Genomic DNA, 26161 nt, shown 5'->3' with positions numbered 1-26161 from the left:
ATATCAGATTACATTCCTAAAGTGCTCTGCTCTGTGATAGCTCTAACTCTAAAACTACTGATAACCGTGACAGTGATAAATTTGTGGTATTTTCATGACATTTCCTTTGCTTTACTTTGAAGCATGGTCGGCTAAATAGAGTCAGGCAGTCTTGCTGTATTAGAAGCCCTACTTTGAGTACAGTATTTGTGGAGATTTTTCCTCTTAATTTCAAGGGTGTTAATTGACAATTTAAAACTGATGTTCTGTTGTTAAATTAGAAATTAAAGTATCACTTGGAAATGTTTCTCTTCTCTTTTCTCCTCTCTCTCTTTCTCTCTCTCTATATATATGATCTGGGTGAAATATAAGGAGTCTTGCAACTTTATCAAAAGGTACCATTTTTCTCTAGCCCAGATAATTTTAAAATATCACCCAAAAGAAGTGTAGCTTTTACTTATATAACCTTTTGTGGGTACTGCCTTCTTTCTTCTTTGGTTTTTAAAGCCAAAAAGAAAAAAGTTTCAGGGGGTTACCTTTGATTGTGAGCTACATTAGATTTTGTACAGTGAGAAATAGATCTGGCAGCCTGTTGCTTACAAAGAGGAGGTTTGGTCTGATAGCTAGAAAGCAGGGCAAGGAGCCCTTGATCAATGAACTAGAAGGGAAATTAAGAAATCATGCAGTTCAGCCATCTCATTCTACAGATGAGAAAACTAAGGCCCAGGAAAGTTCAGTGATTTGCCCAAACCAACCAGTGAGTTCCCTCTTGGCTCAGGTCGCTGAGTGCCACCCCCCCCCCCCCCCGCCGCGCCCCCCTACCGCCACCCCCACTCCCAGCGCTCTCCCACAGCTCCCTGCCGTCACAGGCTCTGCAGAGAGCATTGCTCTGCTCGGTGGCCTGTTTGCGAATCTCAGTGGAAGGATCTTGGTGTTCTTCCCAGTCACTTGGCAGTGAATCAAAACCTTCACAACAGCTGGACTCAGTTTGACACCCTTTGGTGGTGGTGATCAAAGTCCCTTGCCTGTGCTAAACAGCAGTCTAGTTAGCACACTTGCCAATGAACAAGTGTCTTCCCTGGATTTCAGAGAGTAAAGACTCCAGTGGAGTTCAGGGTCTAGAACAGCATACGCTTACTTTTAGGAAGTTGGTTGTCTGTCTCATGCTCTCCTCCAACAACTAGTAATTTTCAAGTCAGAGCACTTGGTCCGAAAACCAGAGTCCTGAGGCCCTATGTCAGAGGGAAACCCAGGGACATCAGGAGTAGCTATGACATAACTTTCAGTAGCATATTCTAATTCAGCCTCGCTAAAATAAGACCGTGCGTGTTGCCCACCCTTTTAGCGTTTCTATCACACTTTCCAGTTTGGAAAGCTCTTTACACATCCTTATTTCATTTTAATTTTCATAGCAGAATTTTGAGTATTATAGTGATGATACACAATTATAAACTCAATACACAAATACAAACTCCAGGCCCAGAGAAGTTAGGTCAGTTGCCCAAGGCCTGTCAGCCAAGAGGCAGCAAAGCATTTGGGCCACGAATGCAAGCCCAAGTAGGCCTGACTCCAGACCCAGTGATCTAGAGCTAACTTCAAAAAGTGTATTTTTTTCTGCTGGGTAGAATGAGAGCTATTTGCCCCTGCTAAATACTCATGATAATTTATCTTTAGAAAACCAGTTTTCCAACAATTCATTACTCAGAGTTGCTTCTCCTGCCGCTGCTGTTAACCTTAGCTTTGGATGTGCTAAGGACGAGAATGGGCAGTGTGTGACTGCTGTGGTCTCATGAAGGAGGCGCTTTCTGGCGACAAAGACAGGAAGTTTACAGCCTCTGAGGGAAAGAGAAGGAAGACTAAAGGGGGAGACCCACCCCACCCCCCATGAAGGGTGAAGAAATGGTTGTTGGTCACAAACAAGGGCACCGCAGACCTCATTCACCCACGCCCTGGTGAGCCTCCCTGGTTGGGATGAGACCGGGGACAGGGTCCCATAGGTTTAAATTATTTACTGACTGCTGAGTGATATGATCCTGGGAATAAATCTTTTTTTGAATATTTACTCCTTTCAGAGGCACTGTCTATACCAGGTTTTTTTAAATATGAGCCATGGATATGCTTCCAAGAGGATATTAACTTTCCACAGAAAGCTTTTTATTGTGCTAATTAAACTTTTCTGAGCCTCAATTGACCCATCCCTGAAGTGAGGATGGTTTTTGCTTACTTTCTTTCTTTTTTTTTGGTGGGGGTGGGGGGGTGAGGGGAGAAGGTGTGGAGAGACAGAGCAGGGGGCTGGGTAGGAAGGGGCGGAGAGAGAAGGAGATAGAGAATCTTAAACAGGCTCCATGAGGTTCAGTCTCAGCACCCTGAGATCGTGATCTGAGCCAAAAATCACGGATTGAGTCAGATGCTTAACTGACTCAGCCACCCAGGTGCCCCTTTTTTTGTTGTTGCTTTGTTTTGTTTTGGGGGGGGGGTTTGCTTTTTTTTAACAGTTCTATGGAGTCAGTTACTATAAACTACTATATAGAGTAGTATAGCTTCTATACTAGTGTATAGAAGTATACACTACACTAGTAGTGTAGCTTCTATAGAGAAAGGAACTACACAAATTCAAGACCTTCGTTTGATCACAAATATTATTTTTCAGGAGAGGAGGAAGAAGGGAATTCCACGTAAACTTTCCAATCGTCCCATTAAATTTGTCTTTTGTGTGTTCATATCGTTTTCATTTGTTTGCTTTTGTAGGGTAATAGAATTTTGTCTTCCTAATGGCTATGAAGTAAAAACAATAATTAAATATTATGCATAGTCCTGTCTCCATAGTTAGAAGCAATGTACTTTTTATGAAAAAGTACTGCTTTCAGGAGAGGGGTGTGTTTTTTAAGGCTTTCTCCGTAAAAGTGTGCTATTAATTTGTTTTATATTCTTCACTGTATAGAACAGATTTAGTTTACATTTTATTTGTATGGATTAGGGTTGCCAGATAAAATACAGGATGCTCGGTTAAATTTGAATTTTGGATACGCAGCAGAGTCATATCTGAACTTCACATTTAATTGGCATCCTGCATTTCATCTGCTAAATCTCGCCACTTTTAGGTGGGCATATCCCCCAGTTCTTTATATCAATCACTAAATGGCTGCTAACCGAAGCTAGGGGACTGAGTTGGCTCTGATGCGGGGCTCATGCTTGCTCCTGGGGACAGATAGGAGGAGTTTTAGCTCTCTGAGATCAGGCAGCTTTCCTGGAAAGATTTTCAGAATCTATTATCAATGTAATCATCATGAAAATATTTGATGAGAACACTGCCTCACACTGTATAATAAGTTTAAGTAGGAAAGTCAAAGCAGTGGTATTTTCGTCAGGGCTTTGGATGTCAGGAGAAAATAGTTCCACACTCAGCGAATATAGATAGGTCTGTTTTGGGCTGTGTTCAATCCAATTGTGCGGAGGTTCTGAATAATCAGGAGTGACAGCATAAGCACTTTCTCTTCAAAGTGATTTTGCAGAAAGCATTATTTCCTAAGGAAAGTACACATACAGCCCTCATAATGCTGAAAGAGCACTAAGGTATCAATTTATTGGTGCTGGTGTCATGAGCTGGAGTTGCAAATTATATTCAGATCTTAAACTTCACTCACACTTGCTGTTGGGGGAAGCTCCCTTCTTTCAAAAAAAATTCTAGAAAGTTTTTTGTAGTTCCCGTGTGAGAGAGCCTTCAAGACTCTTTGCAGAGGGCTCTAACTTCACTTTGAGAAGCCAACTCAAACATGATGAAAAACAATAGTTTAGTTTTCCTCAATAAAAAGGGGGGTGGGGGAATATGAGTTGGGCTATGTAATTTCAGCTTCCCTAAATAAGCCCTTTGGAAAGTTGCCGGGGGAAGCAAGCGTGTGATTTTGGTCTTGGCGCACAACTTTGGAACTAACTTTTTTTTTTTTTTTTTTAAATGTCCACCGTGGATTTTCATAACAGATTTCTCCCCTGTACTATTTGGTCCATAGCTAAGTAACGGGTCTGATGTGGGTGCCAAATTTTTCGACAACTTTTACTTTCCAGAGGAGGATTAAATAGTTCTCTTAATAACTTGAAAGAAAAAAATTTCAAGGTTGACCACAGTGCTTAGTCACAGGCTAAATGTTTTCAAGAGTTGTATTACTTTGAGCCTATTTAGTCTCAGGAATATCCCCCAAGAAGAACAGAGCATCGAGTTCAAAATGGACTCCTTCCGAAACAGAGATAGCACAGTTTGCACCAGAGCGTGCGTTCGTGTTATCTGTCTGCAGTCTTATGTGCCGAGTCTTGCTTAGCGGCATTCATGTGTCACCTGCTCTCCGTAAATCATCTTGGACGCAGCGAGGGTGCTGACTCATGAACCCTCGTGTCTTCATACCGTTTGTGTTGAGTTTGGGTACCGTTCACAGAGAAGTAGCAGCCATACCCCGGCTGACTTTAAGGCGTATGGACAGATAGGTACATTTTGTGGATGTTTTTCCCTTCACCATAAAAAAATTATGCCTCCTGTGAGCAGGCAGAGTCATTTTCATTAAAAAGTAAACCCAGAATCAATGGCCACAGCAAATGAATTGCTCCGTTGCTCAGCTCACTCTTGTCAGTAGGTTGGCATCGCTCTCTTATGTCTTAAATCTTCCCCACTCTGCCTCCAAACATGATCATCTCCCTATTTAAAATGAAAACGGAGAGTCTTCTCTCACCCTGTTTAATCACTGTCCATGCTGCTTTTTACCACAGAACATCCTAAACCGGTAGCCGGTGTTTGCCATCCCTGTCACTCGTGGCTCTGTTGTTCTGGGGTAGGTCCAGTGACACCACCAGGTACGACTGAGACTAACCTGGCCTCTGCATCGCTGCCCAAGCAAATGCTCTCCTGAGTACACTGTGAATGACACGCTTTCCAAAAAAGCACCCACAGGACACTTTCTTACCTTTGTCGTTCTTTCTTCTCTTCTAGGTATCTCAGTAACGAAGAAGACGCATACATGTAAGTAATGCATTTTTTTTTTAATCCAAAGTTTTCTGAAGAGTTGGAATTCGCATATGTCTGGCTGCTGTGACCCTTCAAGTATAAACTAACGTTTCAGCTGTGATCCATGGTCAACAGAGGTCATACTTCTCTACCTGTAGTGGTCGGAAGTGGTGCATCTCCACCTGTTTGTACTGAGTGTGTGTTAAAGAGAGTCTAGCCGTAGTCTGATGAATTCTAGTGATTCAAGTCATTAGTCTTTAGAAAAATCATCAAATCTAGTCAGGAGGATCAATTAATTACTTACCGATCACCCCTATTCTGGATCCTTCTTAGAAGAGCTGGTATGTTTCTAGGAAACATCACCTGGATTTCTTTTAAACTTTGGTCTCCTTTTCCTCACCACCAGTTCACGATCTAGGCCGTTTTGTACTTGTGTCTGTGGGGCAGAGATACTGACTGGGAATCTAGGTGCTGTTGCTCGACCATGACTGTGGCCCACGAGGGCCCTGGTAAATGGCATCGGAAGTTTGATGTGGAAATGTGCGCTGGATTGACACTCTGTATTCATTCCCACTTTTCAGGTTCAACTGCTTTCATCAGTTGCCTTCATTCGAGCTACACCATAAGTTTACAAACTCACGTCAATGTAAAGTGTTGTGATTTTGCAATCTGAGCAGTAATGTTTGACTGTGCTTTGAGCCTCAGGATGAGACTAATCCGTCATTGATGCAGGCAGTCAACTTTCACTGTACTTGACCAGCATATTTAGACTTTGAATTAATAGTGTCATTAGAATTCGATAACTGTTTTAGACCACAGATATGTGCTACCCATGAGATGTGTTTGGGCATCCTTCTAAGGCAAGCAGTGGAGATATTTATGGCACAATTTAGGACCGACAAAGATGTGTCCCCAAATTTTTCCTAATTATGCTTTTAAAATTTTTGGTTTCATGTGAAACATTTGGGGAAAAAAAAAATCTGTGTAACATCAAAGTAGTTTATCTTGTGCCTCAGTTGATTCTTGAAATCTGCTCTTGGGCTTGTCTGTCTGTCTATCTGTATTTGTAGCAAGCAAAAAAGCAAAAACAAAACAAAACAAAACAAAACAAAACCAACAAAAAACCATTAAAAAAAAACACCCCACCAAATTCGATGGTGGCCTTTTAGGGCCGAGTCCTGCAGTCTGTCCACCTGGCTCTCCCATGGGCTTCAATGGAATGTTTGTTTGAGGAAAGAAGTAAAGGTCAGGCCCGTAACGGACACATGATCAGGACAGCACCTCCATCTCGGAATGCACAGTTCCCGTTGGCTGTCCCTCCATCACGGTAGTCTGTGGCCCTTAGCTTTTTGGGGGTTGTTTTGTCGTCGTTGTTGTTGTTGTTCTTGCTGTTGTCGGTGCATAATTGAGCTCATGATGACTGAGAGATTGACAGTGCAGGAGACTGAAGTCCTCTGTATATCCGCAGGGCAGGCATGGTACAGAGCGCTTCCTTGCACAGCCTTGCCCATGAGCTCGTCCCTGGCCTGGAGGGACCCACTCTAGAGGTGGTAAGTAATTCAGTCTTTCTGCTAGCTCAGTCCTGGGCCTCTCCCGAACAGGAGCGGATGATTGTGCCTACTGTTTATGGTGGTTTGGGGTATGGACTCCTGGCCACCTGGCAATACACAGAAAGCCACTGACTATTTGCATTATGACTTGGCTCTTGGATAAGTGGATAAAACCACTAGATCAACTCCATTGGATACAAAGAGTGCCCCTCATGCAATAAGACAGAGACCAGAGACGTTAGTAAATATATAGACCATCCATCCATGAGGACCTTCAAGGAACTGTCATCCCTGAGAATAATTTCATTGGCCTACTGCAGAAACAATAACTCGTGGTCAGATTTAAATTCATGGAAGGATTTGGATGGCAGCACGGGAGTGGTAGCTAGTGAGGAAAAGCTGGTGTTCCAGGAAGAGGCAATATAGCCAGGTTGGCCCTGCAGCCAAGGCTTAACTAACCCCACCAGATACACCTGCTTGAAAACTAGAGCCAGAGTGGGTGGACTTTGATTGTCTTTTAACTCTGGAAATCAGCAGGAAAATTCTTAGACATCAAGCATCAAGTAAGTGTAGATAGACTTAAAATAAAGCTCGCTTTATGTAATTCAATATTAAATTGACAAAAAGAGATCAGAAATCACCTAGGTTTTTTTTGGTTGCTGTTTACTTTCATGATTTAGGGGAGAGGGCCCATGATAAAGCAGATCAATGACAAGTTGGGAGGAATAGCAACCAAAACAGAGATTTGACACAAAACTTTGCACATGCCAAGAAGAAATGAATTGTCCAAGTTGCGTGTTAGTGCAAGTCTTCAATGCCACTTAAATGTGGAGATTGTTTTTGTCACCCAACTCAGCGGACAACCGCCCATATTTCTGATCTTAGCATCTCTACAGGGCCTACCACTTGTGAGGAGGAAGAAAATCAATCAGTTCTTTCTCCCATAACAGTCACCCAAATGACTTCTTCTTTAGCATCTGTTGGATTTTTCTTGAAAACCAAACTGTCCTACCTTGCCCATAAGTTTTCTTAAGAGGTTAAATTCCAGCTCCTCTTAAAGCATCTTGACATCTGTTCTTCAAAAAGTTTCACTATCAGTGAAGTGTGTGAATTCATTTTTGTACTGTCACAAGACTTCCATTTTTAGCCAGAGTTCTGGAAACCTTGGTCAAGGCTTGACTACATAATCATCGACAGCCAAAGTCACCCCGCATTAGCAATTTCAATCCGGGTTTCCTAACTGCCCTCACAGAGAGATGGTTCAACTTACAAATTAACATGTACAGTTGTAGAATATATTATCAGACCGGAGTGTCAGCTCACAGGTACACCAGTCAGAGGTGCAAGAACCACAAAATGAACCTGAAGAGATGTGACACCTGATAGTATTTTAGGCCACCTCGTTATCTGGAAAACATAGGTATTATATGCTTCTTTTAAAAAATAAATAAATAAATAAACAAATAAAAGACGCTTTGGGTGAGCTGAGCCAGAAATTCCCAGGAAAGGAAATCTGATTAGTAGCTTCAGAGGCATTCACAAGCATGGTCTTTGGAGAACTCAGATTCTCCAGAGTTCCTGAGAAGGGCACTGGTGGTGTTTGTCATTAACTCGACTTGGCTGGTGGGGGAAGGCGAAGCTTTGAGGCTTCTAGTACAAAGTCGTCGTGACCAGCCTGGTCAGAAAATCTTTCATTTGTGATATTCTTCAATTGGTGATAGGTAATGTTGCTGTTGGTTTTGGTATATGAACAGAAAAGGAAGTTTTTACTTGTGGGATAGGGACCTACGAGATAAATTTTACACTGTGGTGTAGAATTTCAATTTAATCTTTGTGGTGATTATATAGCACCTGTATTTGGTTGGACACTTTAAAGATTGCTTTGACTTTGGTGTTTCACAAGTTTGTTCTGGTGTCTTTCCTGCTGAAATGGCACCATGTCGGATAATGATCTTTTTCATGGCATCAACGGCTGTTTTGGTTTTTATTATTTGCCAAGGACAACTCGTCATTTGCCCCTGACTTTCTAATCTCATTCTACTTGGATTGTTCTGCATACACTAAAATGTTAGAATATGATGGATTAGGAGGTGAAAAAGTAACAAATGCAACAGATCCTCTTAGCTCTTTCCAGCTAGTAGGAGGTTTAGCATCATGAAGTCATAACCTTAACGTATACATCAGCCAAGGGCCACCATGTAGACTGCTAGATAGTTTCCAGAAACAACAGATCATTGTCACTTCCTCCCGTTCTCATCCATGTTTCTATTCTTTATTCTCCCTGTGTAAGTCTGGTCGGCTTGCTTTCTTCTACACTCAGGAACAGGCACTTACTTTACACACGTATGAAAATTGCAGGCGACTCAGTAAAGCAGCCAAAAAATGTATCAGTTTAATACGATTTAATGTCAGTTTTCCCCAGTAAATAACAAAGTAAAATGTGCTTTGGAGTCTTCTGAAATATTTGAATTTTAACATGAATAGCCACTAACGTCAATTTAGTGCCTTTTCAAATGTTTGTTTGCAGTAGGCTAATACCAAACATATAAAATTAAAGCACAATATTATTTATAAAAAGAGTTTAGTACTCAATATTCAAAAAATTTGAGTACAAATCAGAATATTTCCTTGAGAAATAATCCTTTGTATCTGTAGAAAGAAAAAGTGTTTATTGCAGTCATTTAAAGTGGAATAGGTTAATGTATTCACTTTTCACCCCTAGAGACTTGGTTTTGAATTTGACTTAGAGAAAATTAGTTTTGAGGCCTCAACCTCCTCTCCTTAGGCATTTGTTGATATCACAAAACCAACCCAACAATTTGTCACGATTGTTGCCATTTACTCAGGAGGTCCAAGAACTAAAATAACCTTATTTTCTCGTTTTCTTTTCTTGTCCTTGAGGCCATTCTTTTTGATTGTAGACTCTTAACACAGCACCAAACTCAGGGCTCACCCACGCTATTTTCACAGTCCAGGAAAACTCAGGAACCATTCTTGGCAAAGCTAATGGAAGGTGCTTTGGTTATATAGTTAATAGGTTGCCGTGACAACCCATGTGACTCACGGCGTGACTCACAGCGAGTATAATTTCAATTGCTGCTGGCAGGGTGTATCATTAGGACAGGCCTGAGAAGAAGCCACGCTGAACTTCTCTCAGTAGGCTTTCATCCAGATTCCATCTACCCATTGAGAAACAGAAAAGGGGATAACCCAGTGCTCACAAAGTAGCCAGAGGACTCATTTCTTCCCCAGGCTTCCTGAGGCTACCGGCCATCCCAGACATAAAGCTTGCTGCTGATGGTATGTGACCAAAAATAGATGTGATGCTGCCGTCTTCGAGGGCTAACCAATGGACAGCCATGTACTGAGGGCCTACTATGTGCCAGCAGGTTCTTTGCTCTCGAGGACCTTACAGACTAGGTTGAAGGTGGGGCCCGGGGTGGGGATGGGGTAAGCAGGGTGATACAGTCACTGAAAACACCAATGCCTCATGAACCACTTCCAGAAGATTCGGCTCACAACTGGAAAGCAGACTTAGCTGCAAGTGCGGGAGAGAAGGAAAAAAATTAGACAATCCAGGATTCTGGTACCATGATCCAGGACATATAGCAGGGTGAAAGGAAAGGGAAAGATTTAAGCCTGAGTGCTAAAAGCTCACCCTGCTGCACATCTCCCATTCTCACCCAGAGTCACACCTATTTAGTCCCTTCAAGATCAGCCAGCCCGGGGAAGTAAAAAACCCCTCATACTGCCCAAAAATGTTTGCCTTGTTTAGACTCAGCCTGTGTGAATGCAGCCAACCCTGCTTGAGCTTAACAGGATTTCTGGCTCGTCATATTGAGATATCAATGGACTGCACTTGGCCCTGCCACTCAGTTCTTCCAAGGTAGAAGATTTGCATAGCCTGAAAACCCACAGTTCATTCCATTAAAAGAAAAAAAAAAAAAGGCCCGGAATATGTAGTTAAGTGTTTCCATCAGAGCCTCTAGTTGATTCAAGTTTGTTCTGTTAGTAGGACATCAGATCCATGAACTGAATTTGGAGAAGTATTTGCGTTCCCATTTCATAACACGGGTTCAAAAGGGTCGATTGAGATGGCGAGGAGCTCCTTAAAAAGTCCATGATCACTAGTGGGGGGAAAACACAAGTGCCCGGCCAATGGGGCGCTGGCATATACTAGAGATTATCTATTTAGTAAAACTCTTACATGTGATTGTCTCACTCTTTAAAGAAGGCTGGGTATCAGGGCCACCCGGGTGGCTCAGTGGGTTAAAGCCTCTGCCTTCAGTTCAGGTCATGATCTCAGGGTCCTGGGATCCAGCCCCCGCATCCGGCTCTCTGCTCAGTGGGGAGCCTGCTTCTCTCTCTCCCTCTGCCTGCCTCTCTGCCTAGTTCTGATCTCTGTCTCTGTCAAATAAATAAATAAAATCTTAAAAAAAAAAAAAAAAGAAGAAGAAGAAGAAGAAGAAGGCTGGATGTCTGTCGCAGAGTTTCACTTTATTATTGGTTTGGCGAAGGCAGGAATCTGGGGTAGGAGGAGAAGTACCGGGAGATAGGAACTGCCAGCCCTGAGTGGTTAATTCAATAGTTCAGGTGCTCTGTTTCATGCTTTACATGCATGATCTCATGCAATCTTCTCATCAGCTCGTGAGCCTTGCTCTACCTGCATCCCCATTTATCCGAGAGATCAGCAACTTCAAGAAGTGAAAACACTGGCAAACTCATCCAGCTGGTGATGGACAGAGCCAGGACTCAGAGTAGACTGACAACTTGCACGCACAGAAGCAACACACCATTATCTCTGATCTCAACGTGAGGCAGTGTCTGTGATGCGCTTACAAAGCCCTAGGTGCTTTTCTAAGCACTTCGTAAATGTTCATTTATTTCATCTTTACCGCAATCTTGTCAGGTAGGTCTCGCTACTCTCCCCACTCTGCAGGTGAAAACTGAGGCCCAGGAGTCTACAGCTAGCTAGGACGGGATGGAGCCAGAGTTGAAAGCCGCTCCACAGAGTCTCGATGCTGCTACAGTAACAAATGTCAGTCCTCAGAGTGGTCCTTCCACTCTAAACTGTAGGAAGAAAGTCCAGTGTAATTGTCATTCCTACAACTGATTCGGGTTCTTGAAACCTAGGACTGTGTTACCTGTAAAGGCTTCTAAGCTTGGTGAACCAACCGATTATAGAAAAGGGGGATGTTATTCCTTCTATATGAAAAATTTTCATTTAAACTAAGTGGTCTGCATAAAACCATGCTGTCTTTTTACTTCAAAATGATCTTTACTTCTCTTTTTAACAATCTAACCGAACTTATCAAAGAACTGGCATCCACTTGATATCATTGTTCATACAACTCAACCGATTCCGTAATAAAATAGTTCAAATGGTTCCTTTTGCTTCCAGATAATTCTGTCCCCCACACTAGTAGTGATGTGTATTTCTTAGAGCACAAATCTTTTTTCACTGCCACAAAGTCTTTAATGGACCTTGATAACATTTGTAATAAATTTGTGCATTATTCTTCGGTCAGACTGTCTTGGTATTTGTGTGTAACTTTCATTGCCACTAAGGGGTAGTATGATTCAGGATACTGTGGTTTCTCTGAACCCTAACCAAAAACAAACAAAACCATGAAAGTAAAAAGAATGCCTAGGGAACTGAAATACATACCAAAAGCATACATAAGAGAATTAAACATCTAGGTTTTGAGTATACTTATGCAAACCTGAACTTAACCTTAGATTTACAGTTATATCTGCTTCTCTCTTTGTTGTCCAAAGGCATAAAAACGTAGGGAAAACAGAGATGCTACTGTGTTTGAAATGGGAAGAGACTCATTGTTCTGCATTAACTTTCTTTATAAATGATACAAATGTTTTAATAGTAACTCTGTCAGCTATGCTTCCAGGAAGTTGGTATATTTGTAGTCACACGATCCCCTTTGATTATAGTCGATGTCCATATCTGCATGTTATGGTACCTGAGGTTTTCATTTCCAAGCTCTTTGATGACCCTTTTTCCTGGATTCCCCACAGTGGAATGTTCTCCACTCACTTCACTTCCACCTCTGAGTCAACATTTTTCCTCTGAGAGACTGATAGCCTTTTCCCTTGTATTACTTGTTCATCTCCTGGGCATTCACTGTAGCACCTAATGTCTTAAGTAGTTGAGGAACAGAAAATGCTAGAATATGCAGGATTAAGCAGGTTCAGTGAAAGAGACTTACTCCGTAAATCTTTCATTTTAAATGTTATATTTGTAGGAGAGAAGGAGGGGCTTGTATGGTAGCTAACCCAAGTCCCCGTAATTGGAGATCTGAGAAAGGAAAGCTGGAAAGCAGACCATAGCCACTCCCTGGAGGAAGACCATGAGGCTGCGAGTCAGATCTTCTTCGCTTGGTATTTCTAACCCCTACTCTGTACCCAGCATTGCATTAGGCACAGAGTGGTATAGAAAGCTTACCTCCTAATGCTCACTCTCCAGTAGATCAGTCTGCATCTGAGGACTAAGGACAGAACCCCCCCCCCCCCTTGAGGAAACTTTGGTTAACGATGGAGTTGCAAGAAAATGCAGGGTTATGACACAGGTTGGATTACCTGTATGAGTTGGGGATGCTGGTGGTGAGCTGAGCTCAGTTGAGAAGAGTAGCAAGGATTAGGTGTGATCAGGTGGATCAAGGGGTGTTTGGGGATGACTGTGTAGACCTGTCTAACTAGAATAGAGTATTAACAAGGATAAGGGAGGACAAGAAGAGCAGCGATAAGGTTTCGGCTTTATCTCAGAACCAGTGGGGAGCCACAGAATGTGTGTGAAAAATACACTGACCTTTAAATAATGCTTTTATTGCCACGGTCATTTAGTGAGTGTTACATAAAGCAGATGTTCCGTACTTCAGTCCCTTTTCCGAAATCAGACAGAATTCTTATCCTTAGATAGAGGTTCTTCTCTGGCCTTTCCTCTGATCAACTATGTAGCAAAAGTGCTTATGGGGCAGGAAAGATCTAGTCCAAAAAGGGAAGGCTGTTCTGATTATTAAAGAGAAAGCGCGTTTTACTTTTTCTCCATCTTCCCAGGTTTAAGGTCTAATTGTAAGACCAGTTCTTGCCGTTCCGTCGAAATCAGAAGAAAGAAATGAGCTTGAAAAATACATACGCACTTTGAATTGCGTGGCTAACGGTTCTCCTTGCTTTCTTTTATTCCTGCTGCGAATTGGCTGGAAGCTACTCTAATACACCGGGAGCCGGCGTCTTTCTAACCCTTTTTAACTCGGCTGCACATAGCTGTGTAAAAATTTGAACCCCGAATTCTGAATCCTGCTCACCCCTTAGGTAGGCAGCTGTGTTGACTATGACTTTGTTCATCAGCACGAAGAATCATTTCCCTCACATAGCTAGACGGTACAGTAAGGGGATAATCATTCTTTCTTTTCTCTTTGTTGGTATTTCTTCATTTTCCAAGAATGAGTCCCTATCGTTTCACATAAAGAACGCGAAGATCCAGATGGGGTCTTGTCATCGGCTGCACGTTCACGAAAGTCTTCGGTATATCATGAACTCTATCGCGCTAACTTATCTGTCTCTCTTACATGGTGTCTTTTTGTGTCGACAAAACTGAAAATTCACTTTCCCTCACCAAGTCGGGGCGTCGGGATAATTGATTGTTACCAGTCTCTGCTGTTAGTAGACAAGATAACACCAGTGCCTCTGGAGAACGGGTGAAAACTAAACTCTGTCCCCTGAGGCCGATGAAATAGCTGTTTGGTCCCTTGTGTGAAACTTCCTAATAACTTAACTGGGCAGCCTCTGGGTCCCTGGAGGGTTTCTCCACAAGAGTATTCCCTCTCTTTGTTAAGATTGCTTATTAAAAATGATTTTATAATGAAGTTGCCTCAAATAGCAGCTCTTTTCCTGGTTGTCCTTGAAGCTGTGGTGAAGAATCTTAGAGACAACTGTCTAGGGTTTTCCTCCTTGTTAAAAACTTCTCTTACCACTGTTACTCTTGATTTTTTTTAAGGAAACAAAGTCTAACTGACACAAGTCCCTCTCCGGTTGATTATGTCGCTTAAAACCCGGTGCAAGGCATTATTGGTAGTTAAGTGTGTCATCCGGGCTCAGAAATCGAATTGATCTGCACGGATGGAGGACATGTGAGTCTGCGGTGGGAACGAGGCTGTCGGGCTTCCCCGAGAGAGCGGCGGCTAGGGAATGCCATTGCTAACTCTGCCCCTGACTCCATCCAAACAGGGATTTGCAATTATTTTCTCTCTTTGGTCCTGGATTTCTCCGATGTGCAAACTTAACCAGTTTCCTGCCATGGGGAACCGTCATGAAGAAGAATCAAACAATAAAAAATAATTAGTATTGCATTCCTTGCTGTCCAGCTGCTGTATAGATTCAGACTTCTAACAAATGTGGGCAAGTAAGAGAAAAGTCCCTTTTTGGTTGTTGTTGTCCACATCATCAGCTTGACTTTGGGACCTGAAGAGACTTCAGAATGCTGGTGTACTTATTGATTTTTAAAGATTTTATTTATATTGGGGCACCTGGGTGGCTCAGTGGGTTAAAGCCTCTGCCTTCGGCTCAGGTCATGATCCCAGAGTCCTGGGATTGAGTCCCGCATCAGGCTCCCAGCTCAGCGGTGAGCCTGCTTCCCCTCCCCTCTCTCTGCCTGCCTCTCTGCCTGCTTGTGATCTCTGTCAAATAAATAAATAAAATCTTTTTTTTTTTAAAGAAAATCTTTTTAAAAAAAAAGATTTTATTTATTTATTGGAGAGAGAGTAGCAAGAGAGCGCACGAGCCGACTCCCTCTGAGCAGGGAGCCCGACGCTGGGTTCGATCCTAGGACCCCGGGATCATGATCTGAGCCAAAGGCAGACCATGAGCCACCCAGGTACCCCTGTGCTGATAAAGAATAATAAAGCAGATGTCAATAGGGCTTACCATTGGAAGCATCTACTTCAGACTTGGTGTCCCAGCGGCCAGGTGACTCAGGAAAGAGCCACAGCATAAAGTTGTTAGTGACAAGTTCAGTTTGAAGTATTTTTCTAACTTTAAATCTTGTCAGACCGTAAATCCAAAGAGCAGAGTATCCCAGATGTAGCTTGGCACTCCTTTTGCTTTGCAGTGTGAATACAATACACCAATAGTACAGGGGACCACTGTGAGCCTTTTAGTGGGGAGATCAGTGTGGTCTGGCTGTGCTAAGAATTATCGTGTGCTAAGTTGTGCCAAGAACATGCCTTGGCTAAATGCTGTTCTCTAGGACCAGGTATAGTCGAAAACACTCCCTTTACGTGCAACAATTCCTGTTCCTTCCTTTCTCAAATAAAAAGAAAAGAAACAGAAAGACTAGATGACCTCTTCTGGAATCCCACTGCCAGCAGGATCTTCTTATTCCCCCGCCTTAATAACCTTCTAGTGCTTTGCAGTACCTCAGGAGTCTATACTTCTTCGTCTGGTGCTCAAGGGCCTTTACAATCTGGTCTTAATCTTTCTACTGCTCATTCCTTGACTTCTATGCTGGTAGTTTCTGCCATCGTCAGTGACCAGTTTCTGCAAGGTTGGACATGGGCATACCTCAGTGCCTTTGCTTCTATTGTATCTTGTTTGTCCTGGAATGCCCTTCACCAATTTGGGACCTGTAGAATTCTTACTGCTCCACCAAAGGCCAACACAAATAGAATCTGCCATGCAAAGGCTTCTCCAACCAACCCTCCCCCCTTTGTTAAACTGCAAAGTAAACTTTGTTACTGCAGCTTCTCTGCCCCCACAGTACATGGTTAAGGTGACAGTACAAAAAGTCTATTGTAGAATAGTTGTTGTTTATGTAGCTTTGTCCTAGATATGCTTTAATTATCTTTATATCCCTTAGGCTTAGCAGAATGATTGGTATTTACTATGTGTTCAATTAATATCTGTAGATTTTAAATAAGAGTGTCTGTGTATGTGTATGTGTGTGTGCGTGTTGTACATGCACAATTTTATGACCTCACCTTCTTGCAAATTTGAGTCTCGGGAAAAATAATTAATCTTTTCATTGTTAACAGCAAAAAGGAAGAACAGATATTTAATATTTGAAATTATCTTGTGAGATTTGTTCTGTATTATTTTGGAAACCAATACTACAACTCAAAGGACTCCTTGATACCTGGCAACTTAACCTATGTATCTCGACTCTCAATTTTAAAGTTTCTTTTTGCAGATATAAGACTGAATTTCATCCAGAAGGCTTAAAAGTACTTACTTTTATTCTAAAATGAAGAACGTGTTATTTTTCTGATTGACCTCTTCAACAACATTTGTCTGCATTATCAATACAAAAATGTTATAAGCTACATACTCAGATGTACAGAGTGAAAAAGAAAGAGACATTTTCAGTTGCCATTGTCATCTACTTAAAGGCAAAGAAGGGGGCACCTGGGTATCTCAGTCGAGTAAGCATCCCACACATGATTTGGGCTCAGGTCATGATCTCATGGGTCCTCGGATCCAGCCCTACCTCAGGCTCTGAGCTCAGCAGGTGTCCGCTTGAGATTCTCCTCCGTCTGCCCCTTCCCCCATACACTCATACTCTCTTTCTCTCTCTCTAAAATAAATAAATAAATAAGTGTTTTTAAAAAATAAAGCAAAGGAGAAAACTACCTGCTAGAGAAAAGAATTGGCCAATCTCTCCTCGAATGGGCAGTATATCCTGTCCAGGAAAATATCCTGTATTTGTCTGGTGTGTAGAGGGAGAAGTGATCCTGATATGTTAAATAATTTGGGAGGTAGATGCTTTGATAATCCTAGATTACTTACCGAGTCTGAAGGTAAATTCGGGAAACAAGTGACATTTATTTGTTCAAAGCCAGAGCACGTGACATTGCTGTGTTTGTCTGGTCTGGAATGTAAGTGTGTTTCCTTAACTTAGCAGGACCAGTGATTTCCAAACTCGGGCCCACTTCAGAAGTAGCTGCTCACAAACATGGTTTCCATCTCCCTTTCCTTGGAATCCTCTGCCTTTTAAACTTCAGGAGCAGTTTCCTCCCTTCTTTTGTTTGTAACTTTTTCCTGAGTCAAAACAAGAGGAGCCAAATTATCCCCTGCAGTATCAATTCCTTGAGTGGAAACCTTGCTTATAAATGAGAGGATGAGATGTGACCCAATAAAAGAATCTATTTTTATTTTAATTTTAATTTATTTCCTGGTGGCCCTTTATGCCTCCTTAGGCGATGACCTAACCAATTCTATCTTAACACTGATTTTTTTTTTCCTTCCAAGGTCAAAAAGCACTTTGGAATTATTATAATAGGAGAGTAAATGTTTTCTTGTCTCGAATGGAAAGCCCATCTCTTCATAGGAAATGTAAAGTCTGGCTTTCTCAGCTTCACACTCATTCTGTCATGAGGCTTTTATCAGCAAGCTAAAGGAGAAAAGGAGGAAGGAAGAAGATCTTTGATTTCTGGTGGAAACACCATCTCTTGTGGCCACTTTCATCCCTCTCCTTTCTCAGATGGGAGTCTTTAATAACAGTGAGAGGAGCGGTCTTCATCTTGGGCTGCAGTTTTGCACAGCCAAGTGCAATCAAAGTCGAAACTGTCCTAGAAGGCACTCAACCTGTGGTTTTCTAGGTGGGACAAGGGAAAACGGCTACACCATCACACACAGACCCATACCCCCACACTCGCCCCACTCCCTGCCACACAGCCTCACACAAAAGAGTTCTGACCGCTATCTCTAAATCAAAGAATTTTCCGTGGCCTGATTTGTGGAAGTTACCTAATCCTGCCTATAACTGGGGTGATTGGAGAGATGGGAAAATGTTCTCATTTTCATTATGGGAGCCACTGGGGGACAGTATCATTGAGAAGAATATGCGTTTATTGCCCTAAATTGCTTTACCTGAGATACTACTGGTATGTTTCACTTAAGTTAAATTTCTAATGAACAAAATGACCGTTGTGGGTCCCATTCTCAGAGATTCTCCCAGGGCTCAAGGTACTCTTTAATGGTCAGTGAGTTCTTCATTCATCCCAGAGTTTTACTTATAAGGAAAAATTCTAGAGTCGAGTTGAGTTAATATGCCCCCGAAACACAGAAGAGCCAACTTCTAACATTCTGCACGTGGTTAAAGGATCTACACGCTGTCCATGGTTCATCTATATTAATACAGTAGTAAAACCTCATCACAGAGTTCCTTACATTGTAGGATCACCATTAAGTGAGCTCACCTTGTCATGCCAAACTTAGACAACTTCTGGAACCAACCTTCTTGGCATAAAGGCCAGTCACTCCAAATAAAGTTAAGTTCTACCACATTCTCATCTAAAAGTCATCATGATTCCTAACTTGTCGCCCCTACCTTTAAGTAAATGGGTAGCTTAGGTTGGGTTCCCCAGAGAATAGACTCCGACATGTGCCTACAGGAAGTTGATTGGCGAGTGCTCTTAGGAACAACACCTGGAAGGAGTGAAGGAAGCTGGATTGGGCAGGAGAAACTGACCTGACATGCACTTGCAGCCCGAGTTCAGCAGGTGCTGCAGGGAGAGGAGAAACAGGGGTAACCCTTGAGATATGTCCTAAATTGAGGCAAGGGGATTGGATATTCTATTCCCAGAATGCCAGCTAGCCACAGGGAGGGACGTAACATTGGGGAAGGCAAGCTCCGCTTAGCTGAAGGCAAGTCTCGGGTGTGAAACATTAGGAGTCAACAATTCTCCAGGCCCCAAGGAGAATAAGGCCCTCGATTCTGGAAGGAGGGAGGGATCTGGGTGGTGCCCCACAGTATCACTCTAGGGGGGCCAAAATAGACATGAAATTTAACTTTGGTGAAAAACACATTTGCTGTATTTAAAATGACACACATTTTATTGCTTACTAGGATGTAAACTAATAAAATATATGCTTGGCCTCAAGCATATAAAATATATGCTTGGCCTCAAGTATACCAGAATAGCAAATGCTAAAGAAAAAAAATGTGCTTTTTATTTTTTGTTTTGTTTTTGTTTGTTTGTTTGTTGTTTTTTCCTGTTCAATAAGGTTCTTCGTTAGAATTTCTGGTCCTGGACGTGTGCATTATAAATCATATGCTTGTGCAATTCCATGTAATGTTTTATTTTTCCACACATGGACATTCCAGAGAGTTAACACATTTTTCTCAATTATAAACATAAATAACGCATTTCCAACTCTTTCGCCTCATGTGGAATGTATTCACATAGTAACAAAGAGAATGTCTGCAAAGAACTAGTTATACATATTACACGCAGATTTGACAGTCACTTCTGTCTTATATTTGAGATATAGTATGTGAAATATTTTGCAGGCCCTATTTGTGTATATAATGTCTCTCTTTTTAGTGGTTTATGGAGCTCCACCCTCATTTTGTCTGTTAGCAACTCCTTGCAGATGAACTCAGGATTAAGCTGGAGATTAGTGGTGGCTGTCAAAGAGGAGAACCCTCATGAGCCAATAATCCCACCCCCCCCAACTGTTGTCTTACAAGAAAAAGCTTCTTAGGAGTAATTAGTGATAAGGTATATGATGAATTTTAGTTTCCTTCCTCAAAATTTTGACCTAAACTCTGATTTAGTGAAATTTGACTTCAATTTGACATCTAACAATGAGAGTTCCCATCAGGAGAAAATAAATCCAAACTGTGTTCATAGAGTATTATATCAGGAGAGAAAGAACTGTTTCCACTCTTTCCTCCATTGTTCAAAATACATCTCCCACCACCAACTCCCAAAATTCTAAAGCCCCAAGTATTCCTTCATGTAATTGTCATAGTTCAGAATACCCCTATTCCTTCCAGAATCAGAAGCTAAAGACACCTTGCAGATCTGAGCAAGGCTTTCCGGTTTCAGAGATCCTGAAGGTTCAGACGTATATCTGAACCTGTAGAGTCAGATGGAGTCAGGATTTATCTAAGTGGAATTCAATCTGTCTTGCTTTCCTAGGTTTAGTTTCTGTGCCTCTGCCTTGGAAAAGAGGGGCCCTTTCAGGTTGATAGTGAAGTTAATTCAGATTATTCTTTCCCTTACTCAAAGAGAATCAATAGACTATAGAAACTCTTTTCCTGGTCTGAAAGCTTCCATGGTTCCAGCAGCTCCTAACTGGGGACATCCCCAGCCATTCTTTTGGAGATCCCTGTGTCTGAACCCTGTGAAAGGGATTCTGATGGTGCCCGTGGATGTCCATGGCAGCCTGATCACTCTGGCCTGGGTATTACCATACCAATTACAGGGCCCTGATATCAGATTTTCAAGTGGCAAAATTACTAGAAGGACCATCTCCTGTAACTCACCCTTGGGAGAGAAACCCCCCGTATGCTCTACCAAGTAACCCAACTAAATTTGCCATTTCACAGATGTCTGACCCAACCCATCCAATTATATGTGTTGTATAACCACTCCACTTCTTTATAAGACATACTGATAGTGTAAATTACAGTGACTTTTTAATATAAAGGTAGCTAATGAGCTGAAATGTAGTTGCTATTTTCAATGGACAGTGTGAACGTGCTCAATTTTTTCCTGGGAAAAATAATAACTCCATATATATGTATATGGCTGTGTGTGTGTGTGTGTGTGTGTGTGTGTGTGTGTGTGTGTGTGGCTTTGCTTTTTTTTTTTTTTTTTTTTTTTTGCCAGAATTTCAGTGAGTGATTCACATTACTGTCGATTACACACCCTTGTTATGTATTACATCCAGCAGGCAGCTGTCCAGGAAAACACAAGTCTGAAAATGCTTCTGTTTTAAGAAAATTAAATTCATCGCTGCTCCTCCTATGGGCATGTGCAGCAGGCAGGAAGCCTCCGCTTTCTTGCCAAACAAAGGGATAAGGCCTTGCCTTCCTTTATCTGGATTAAATAGGCAGTCTGACATCTTGAGATCTTGATACCAGTGCCCAGATGCAGGGCTTGGTTTTGGTTTCTAAATGGTCTCTTTTTGTTGTTTGTTTCCGTGTGTGTTACAAAACACAGATTGGTGTTATAAAACAGTATTTCTAGTTATGAGTCACAGCAGTGCCTGTGTGTTACCAGAGGCTGCATGAGGCTGAATGTAGAAACGGTCGCTTTCCTCTTTCCCAAAGCCAGCCTGTGACAACTTAGGGCTCTTAGCCCTATTTACAAAACGGGCCTCCTTGTCTCTGTATTCAGTCAGATGTCTATTTTTTTTTTTTTTTAACTTTGGGTAAAACTACAACTGAAAATGCCACATCTGCTTTGGGGCTGCTCTATAGTCCAGGAAATTCAGCTTTTGTATGGGCAAAATGAGGACTGCCAGGTTTTCTCAGGTATATTCTTCCTGGGAATCTTACAAAGTTTAACAGAACATCCTTAAGGCAGGCAGGTAAAGTGGCCTAAATCGTTCATGCGTTTGAGAAAATTATGAGAATTAGTTGATGTTTCCAGTTCTGAAGCTTTAACTACATTTGAATCTGATTCATAGAATCAGACACTTCAAATAAAGAAATACTGGCTAGCTTTGAAGCTCAGCATCACATTATCTGTGTTCCAGATACATTGTGTCTAAGCAATGGTGGGATCTAAAATAAACATTTAAAAGACGATTTTGATTTGAGTGAAATCAGTTTACCTCTGCCCTTATTTAGACACAGAGTCAAGCCAAAAATTGAAAAAAGATCTTTTTTTTTTAGATGATGGGTGGAATTTGGATATGGACTGGTATTTTAGATGCTATTAAAGAATATTTCCTTAATATTGTCAAGTGTAGTAATGACATGATTTCTGTCAGAGATGAAGACTGAAGTAGTTGGGGTGAAGCAACAGCATATCTGAGATTTACTTTAAAATGCTCCAAAAAACAAAGCAAAACAATATATTGAGAGGGGGCTAGGAACAGGTGAAACAAGAGTAGGAAAACATTTATTTTACCAGGAGGGAGAGGGCGAGTCCATGGAGCTGTATTCAAGTCTTGTGTGAATGTGAAAATTTTTTAATAGATGAACTTTTTTTTTCACCTTCTTGTCTGTGATTTCGGAGGCGATTAGATTCACAAAGGAAGGTTGACCACCTTGGGTCATTAGTATTTGAAGAGAAAAAGGTGACACCAATGAGCATCTCGGGTTTGGAAAGTTGACAGTGTTCTCTTAAACTGCATAAATCCCTGCATCTCTAGAATAATTATGCATTAGTTGTTAGCATACATGCTAAGAAAAGTTACCTTTTATAATAAAGTTCCCTCACCTTTGCTTCAGGTTGGAAAAGGATATGTGTGTTAGCTGCTCTTGTTTTTACGTTTCTCCGTTGTTCTGGTCATGAAGACCTAGATTTGAGAGTGGATCAGAGAGAGAATCAGGCGGTCCGCACCGCCCCATGCGAGCTGGAGACGTTTTCTCAGGGAGGTAGAACGCGTCTTGTTCAGAAGCAGTTGCAGTGGCTTTCACAGAAGTAGAAGCAAGACTGGAACCTTCAACTCTGTCTTACCACCTCAGTTCCGTCCTTTAAAATACTCATTAACAAGCTACCCTCTGGGGATCAAAGCAGTTTTCTAAATCCAGACCAGGGACTGCATGTGTGGCCCCAAATTATCTTTTCCTTTATTGAATGCCATTTCCAAGTTGTATGAGAAGTCCCAGAAGTGGAGGTTTTAAATTCTGTTCTTGTTAATGCTCTGCAGCAAGTTTACAGCGTGTACTTGCTCCTCGAGCTTTCTAGACTTTCTGTCAGCGATGGTCAGTAGATTCAGGTGACGGTCTAGGCTGACAGGAGGATGCACTTGGCCAAGTGTTTCCACAAGGACCAGCAGCCACTTCAGTAATGCCTTTCCAAAGGCCTTTCGTAATTGAAGCTGAAATTCCAAACATCACAATCGAAATAGGGACGTTTTTCTTCAAATGGAAAAGGAATTCTGTTTTGTATTTGTGGCCAAATCCTTTAAGCTCAGATTTTCCTGCTACATTTTGTCTCCTTTACACTGTACTTCATAATAGCTTGTTGGGATAAAGTAGAAGATCCAATTAGCATTTATAAAGTAATTGTTACCTAGTCCTTTCAAGAGTTTTACAAAGATCAACGCTCTTCAACAATTTCAAATTGTTGAAATTATTTGTATGATAATACAAATAGGTGGGGAAATATAAATAGAGACAGAAGAACTTTGTCCCGTTGGGATGGTCTCTGAGGAGACCAGCCACAGGGGTTGGTGCTCTCTTTCTCCTATCCATTACTCAGAACTCTGTATTCTCTTATCTGTCGGGTGCCCAAGAAATACAGATTTCATGTGTTCATTCAGGAATCATCCTGACCTTACTGAACTCCTAATAGGTAGAAGGCACTAGGGATATAGAAAGAAAATATTGGGCACCTGGGTGGCTCAGTCGGTTAAGTGTCTGACTCTTGGTTTCAGCTCAGGTCATGATCTCAGGGTCGTGAGATTGAGCCGCATGTCGGGCTCCATGCTGGGCATGGACCTACTCAAGATTCTCTCTCTCCACCCCCTCTCCCCCCACACATGCATGCGTAGTCTCTCTCTCTCACACCAGTGCTAAGGAAAGAGATGGTATAACATCTGCCTCCTGACAGGGGCCTCCTGAAAATCATGTTCGATGAAGATCTAGCCAAGTAGTATTTCAGAGTGTGAAGGAAGGTGAGGGAATCACTGAGAGAGCATTCCAAGCAGAGGCAAATGGAAGTATGGTGTGAGCACCTGGCTATTTTTCTGTGTCCAAGGTATATTTAATCCTCAGGATTTGAAAGCTCATTTCATCTTTTACTTTTTTTTTTTTTTCCAAATTATACCTCCTAGAAGACATTTACTTAACTTACCTAGAACTCAAGATAAAAATCCTATAGAGGAGTTTACAATTAGCCAGATAAAAACAGGGCAGTACTTGATTTCCATTTCAGGCTCCCGAGGGGAAGTTTTGAAGAGGTCCCCACTCCAGCTTAGCTTCTCAAGAATGGGCTTTGTCGTCAATACAGGGAGGTCTGTTCCTTTTCTGGACCTTCAGCTGTAGTATAATCTAACAGGACGTAACTCCTCTCATTTTCCAGAGGCAAAAGAATCACTTCCCTTTGTTTTGTTCATGGAAATATGCTTTGTCCCATTGTCCAGAGCTGCTTGTGGATTCCTCATTGGTCATTGACCTGGAGAGGGCTGGTTTTCTCTGGCAGGTTGTCAGAGGCATCATAAGCCACAGTTAGACACAGTGAGATGTCCATGTCCAAAATAAGAGGAGAATAAGGGGAAAATGGGGAGGTAATGGGGGTGTGGGGTGGGGGAGGAGGAAAAGAAAGAAAAATAAGAAATGCATAGGTAGCTTTGGAGCTCACCCAGAGACTTCTTACATGAGCTGACCTCCAAGCTGTCTTCTGGAGACAAGGCCTTTTGTTTTGTTCAGGAAACCCTGGAGATTTGTGGTTTCTAATATTCACGGTGCTATGTGCCAACCCACATAGCCAATTCTGCAAGCAAGTAGCGCTGCCGACACATGACCCATATTTCTCACAAATCCCACTATTCAGTGGTCTTTCTATTCTTCTAATTATACCAAAAAGAGAGTCTCTAGTGGGTAATAATCTCCCTTTGCTAATACTTTGTAGTTGGGTTCCAAACCAAGACCTTTCCTCTATCACAGCTTGAGTATGTTATTTTTATTTTAGAGCCAGTCACGACTAATGGAAGGTGGGGGAGAGAGTCTCTTGGCCTCCTGGGGTGGTGGTCAATGGATTTATCCTTTACTCTTCCTTCCTTTTCGACCCAGTGCCTCATTTGGTTTGGCTTGCCTAGGCAGACGGTGAGATACCTGCTCAGAAGATCTCATTCAACATGCATTGTGTGGTCTGGCTTGGTTGGTTTTTTTTTTTTTTTTCAAATCAGATACTCAAATAGGGTGTGTTTTGAAATCCTTTAACTAAATTATAGTGCAAATACTTGGTTTCAAGGAATGCTGAAAAAAAGGAAAAATTTCACTACTTAATAAGCTTGAGTAATATTATACAAAATTTTAAAAAAGAATCTCAATGGTCGGTGATTTAAAGATTCCTTTTGAATCTATAACTCTTACGTTGAGCTTATCTCTGTTGACATTGTGTCATAATTTCTCATGGATTATCTCCCCTAGACTGTAAACATCTTGAAGGCAAGATCGGTGTCTATTTTTGTGTGCCTCAAATTCCTTACACCATCATATAAGATGGGGGTGCACATTGGATCCGGGACTCAGAACCTGGGTCTGGAGTCTGCCAGCCAGCCTGACCTGGCAAACTCCAAACGGGCCTCACTTTTCCTTATCTACAAAGTAAGGAAACAGGATGAGATGATCCCCAAGGTCTCTGCCTTCCTCACTTATAATTCAGAGAGTCAATTAGATCTTGAATTGGGAGAACTGGAGTTATTTTCAGGCTTTATCATTAATTTTTCTTTGTTCCTGTATCTCAAAAATGGATTACCTAAATTTCTCCACTTTGGTAGAAGGTATTGATTTTACCTCTATGATAAATCGAAAAGAATCCTGAATGAGAAGTTACTCTAAATCACTAATATCACCATTAAGTGTTAATAAGTTCCTCAGGGAAACTGTTCTTCAATCAGCCAGAATAGCTTAATTTATTTTTCTTTAAATTAAAAGACTTGCAAGAACCTAACAAGTGAGAGAGTCCCAGGAAAGGTGAGGTATATTGCTGTGGTCTGCAGTCTC

General features: G+C 41.8%; 1 protein-coding gene across 1 annotated transcript in view; it reads left to right on the top strand.

Moving 5' to 3' along the window:
• The window catches only part of RORA (RAR related orphan receptor A), a 710759-nt gene that overhangs the window by 521662 nt on the left and 162936 nt on the right, over positions 1-26161 (top strand). Inside the window, exon 2 of the mRNA XM_046008501.1 lies at positions 4955-4984. Coding sequence (XP_045864457.1) covers positions 4955-4984 — 30 coding nt within the window. The remainder of the gene's footprint in view (positions 1-4954; positions 4985-26161) is intronic.

The sequence above is a fragment of the Meles meles genome, chromosome 6 (assembly GCF_922984935.1).
Source record: "Meles meles chromosome 6, mMelMel3.1 paternal haplotype, whole genome shotgun sequence".
Taxonomy (NCBI): domain Eukaryota; kingdom Metazoa; phylum Chordata; class Mammalia; order Carnivora; family Mustelidae; genus Meles; species Meles meles.
Note: the sequence above shows the minus strand (reverse complement) of the source record. Positions and strands in the feature narration are given on the sequence as shown.